This window comes from Penaeus monodon, chromosome 29 (genome assembly GCF_015228065.2).
Source record: "Penaeus monodon isolate SGIC_2016 chromosome 29, NSTDA_Pmon_1, whole genome shotgun sequence".
In the NCBI taxonomy this organism is placed as follows: domain Eukaryota; kingdom Metazoa; phylum Arthropoda; class Malacostraca; order Decapoda; family Penaeidae; genus Penaeus; species Penaeus monodon.
Window position 1 is genome coordinate 12,871,686 of NC_051414.1, and position 700 is coordinate 12,872,385.

General features: G+C 40.6%; 1 protein-coding gene across 1 annotated transcript in view; it reads left to right on the forward strand.

Annotated features, from left to right (window-relative positions):
* Window positions 1-463: 463 nt before the first annotated feature.
* LOC119591739 (mucin-17-like) overlaps window positions 464-700 on the forward strand; it is a 24,132-nt gene continuing 23,895 nt past the window's right edge. Inside the window, exon 1 of the mRNA XM_037940489.1 lies at window positions 464-514. Coding sequence (XP_037796417.1) covers window positions 494-514 — 21 coding nt within the window. The 5' untranslated portion in view covers window positions 464-493. The remainder of the gene's footprint in view (window positions 515-700) is intronic.

The following is a 700-nucleotide window of genomic DNA, read 5'->3' on the forward strand; positions in this document are numbered from 1 at the left end:
CTGTACGCAAATTTTAACTGAGGAAGAAATTCCATGAGAATGGTTCTTCTTAGACCAAGAAGGAATACCCTGCCCAAACATCTCCATCTTGTTTTATTTTCCGTGTTTTTCTCCGTACAAGATGAAACTCGATTTTCATGTTTTTATTATAGCAAGATTCATCTATGCCAAAATTTCGCGAACATCCTATTTCCACGATAATAAGGTTAGTTTGGTCAGTTTCTCGTATTTACTGCATTGACGAAATCTGTTGACATCTTTCCTCGGGATAACACACGTCACTGGTATAATAAAAAAAAAATCAGGAACGTAGTTAAGCGGCCGTGCTACATGAGAAGTAAATAAAACGAGAAAAAGATCTGTCCTATGGCGTCCAGTGAAGGCGGACTGGTTTCGCGGCCACGCTTACGCTGAACTTGATTTTCGGGACATGTATATAAGGATGAACTAGATCAGGGAAGGGCAGGAGGAGCCGCACCTTCCCTCGGCAAGCATGGCGGGTTGGATTAGCTCAGTGAGTAGCAGTAAAGCGTTTGTGTGAATCGCCATAACCACAGACAATATAGGTTTTGAAAAATGTCTACCGAACATTTATTCTGTTTTAACGACAGGTCCAGCAGGCGTTCAAATAGACATTTTTCATGTTGTGTAGTTATGCAAAACAAAGCAGGTTAATTTTCGAAATTCATCACATTTACGG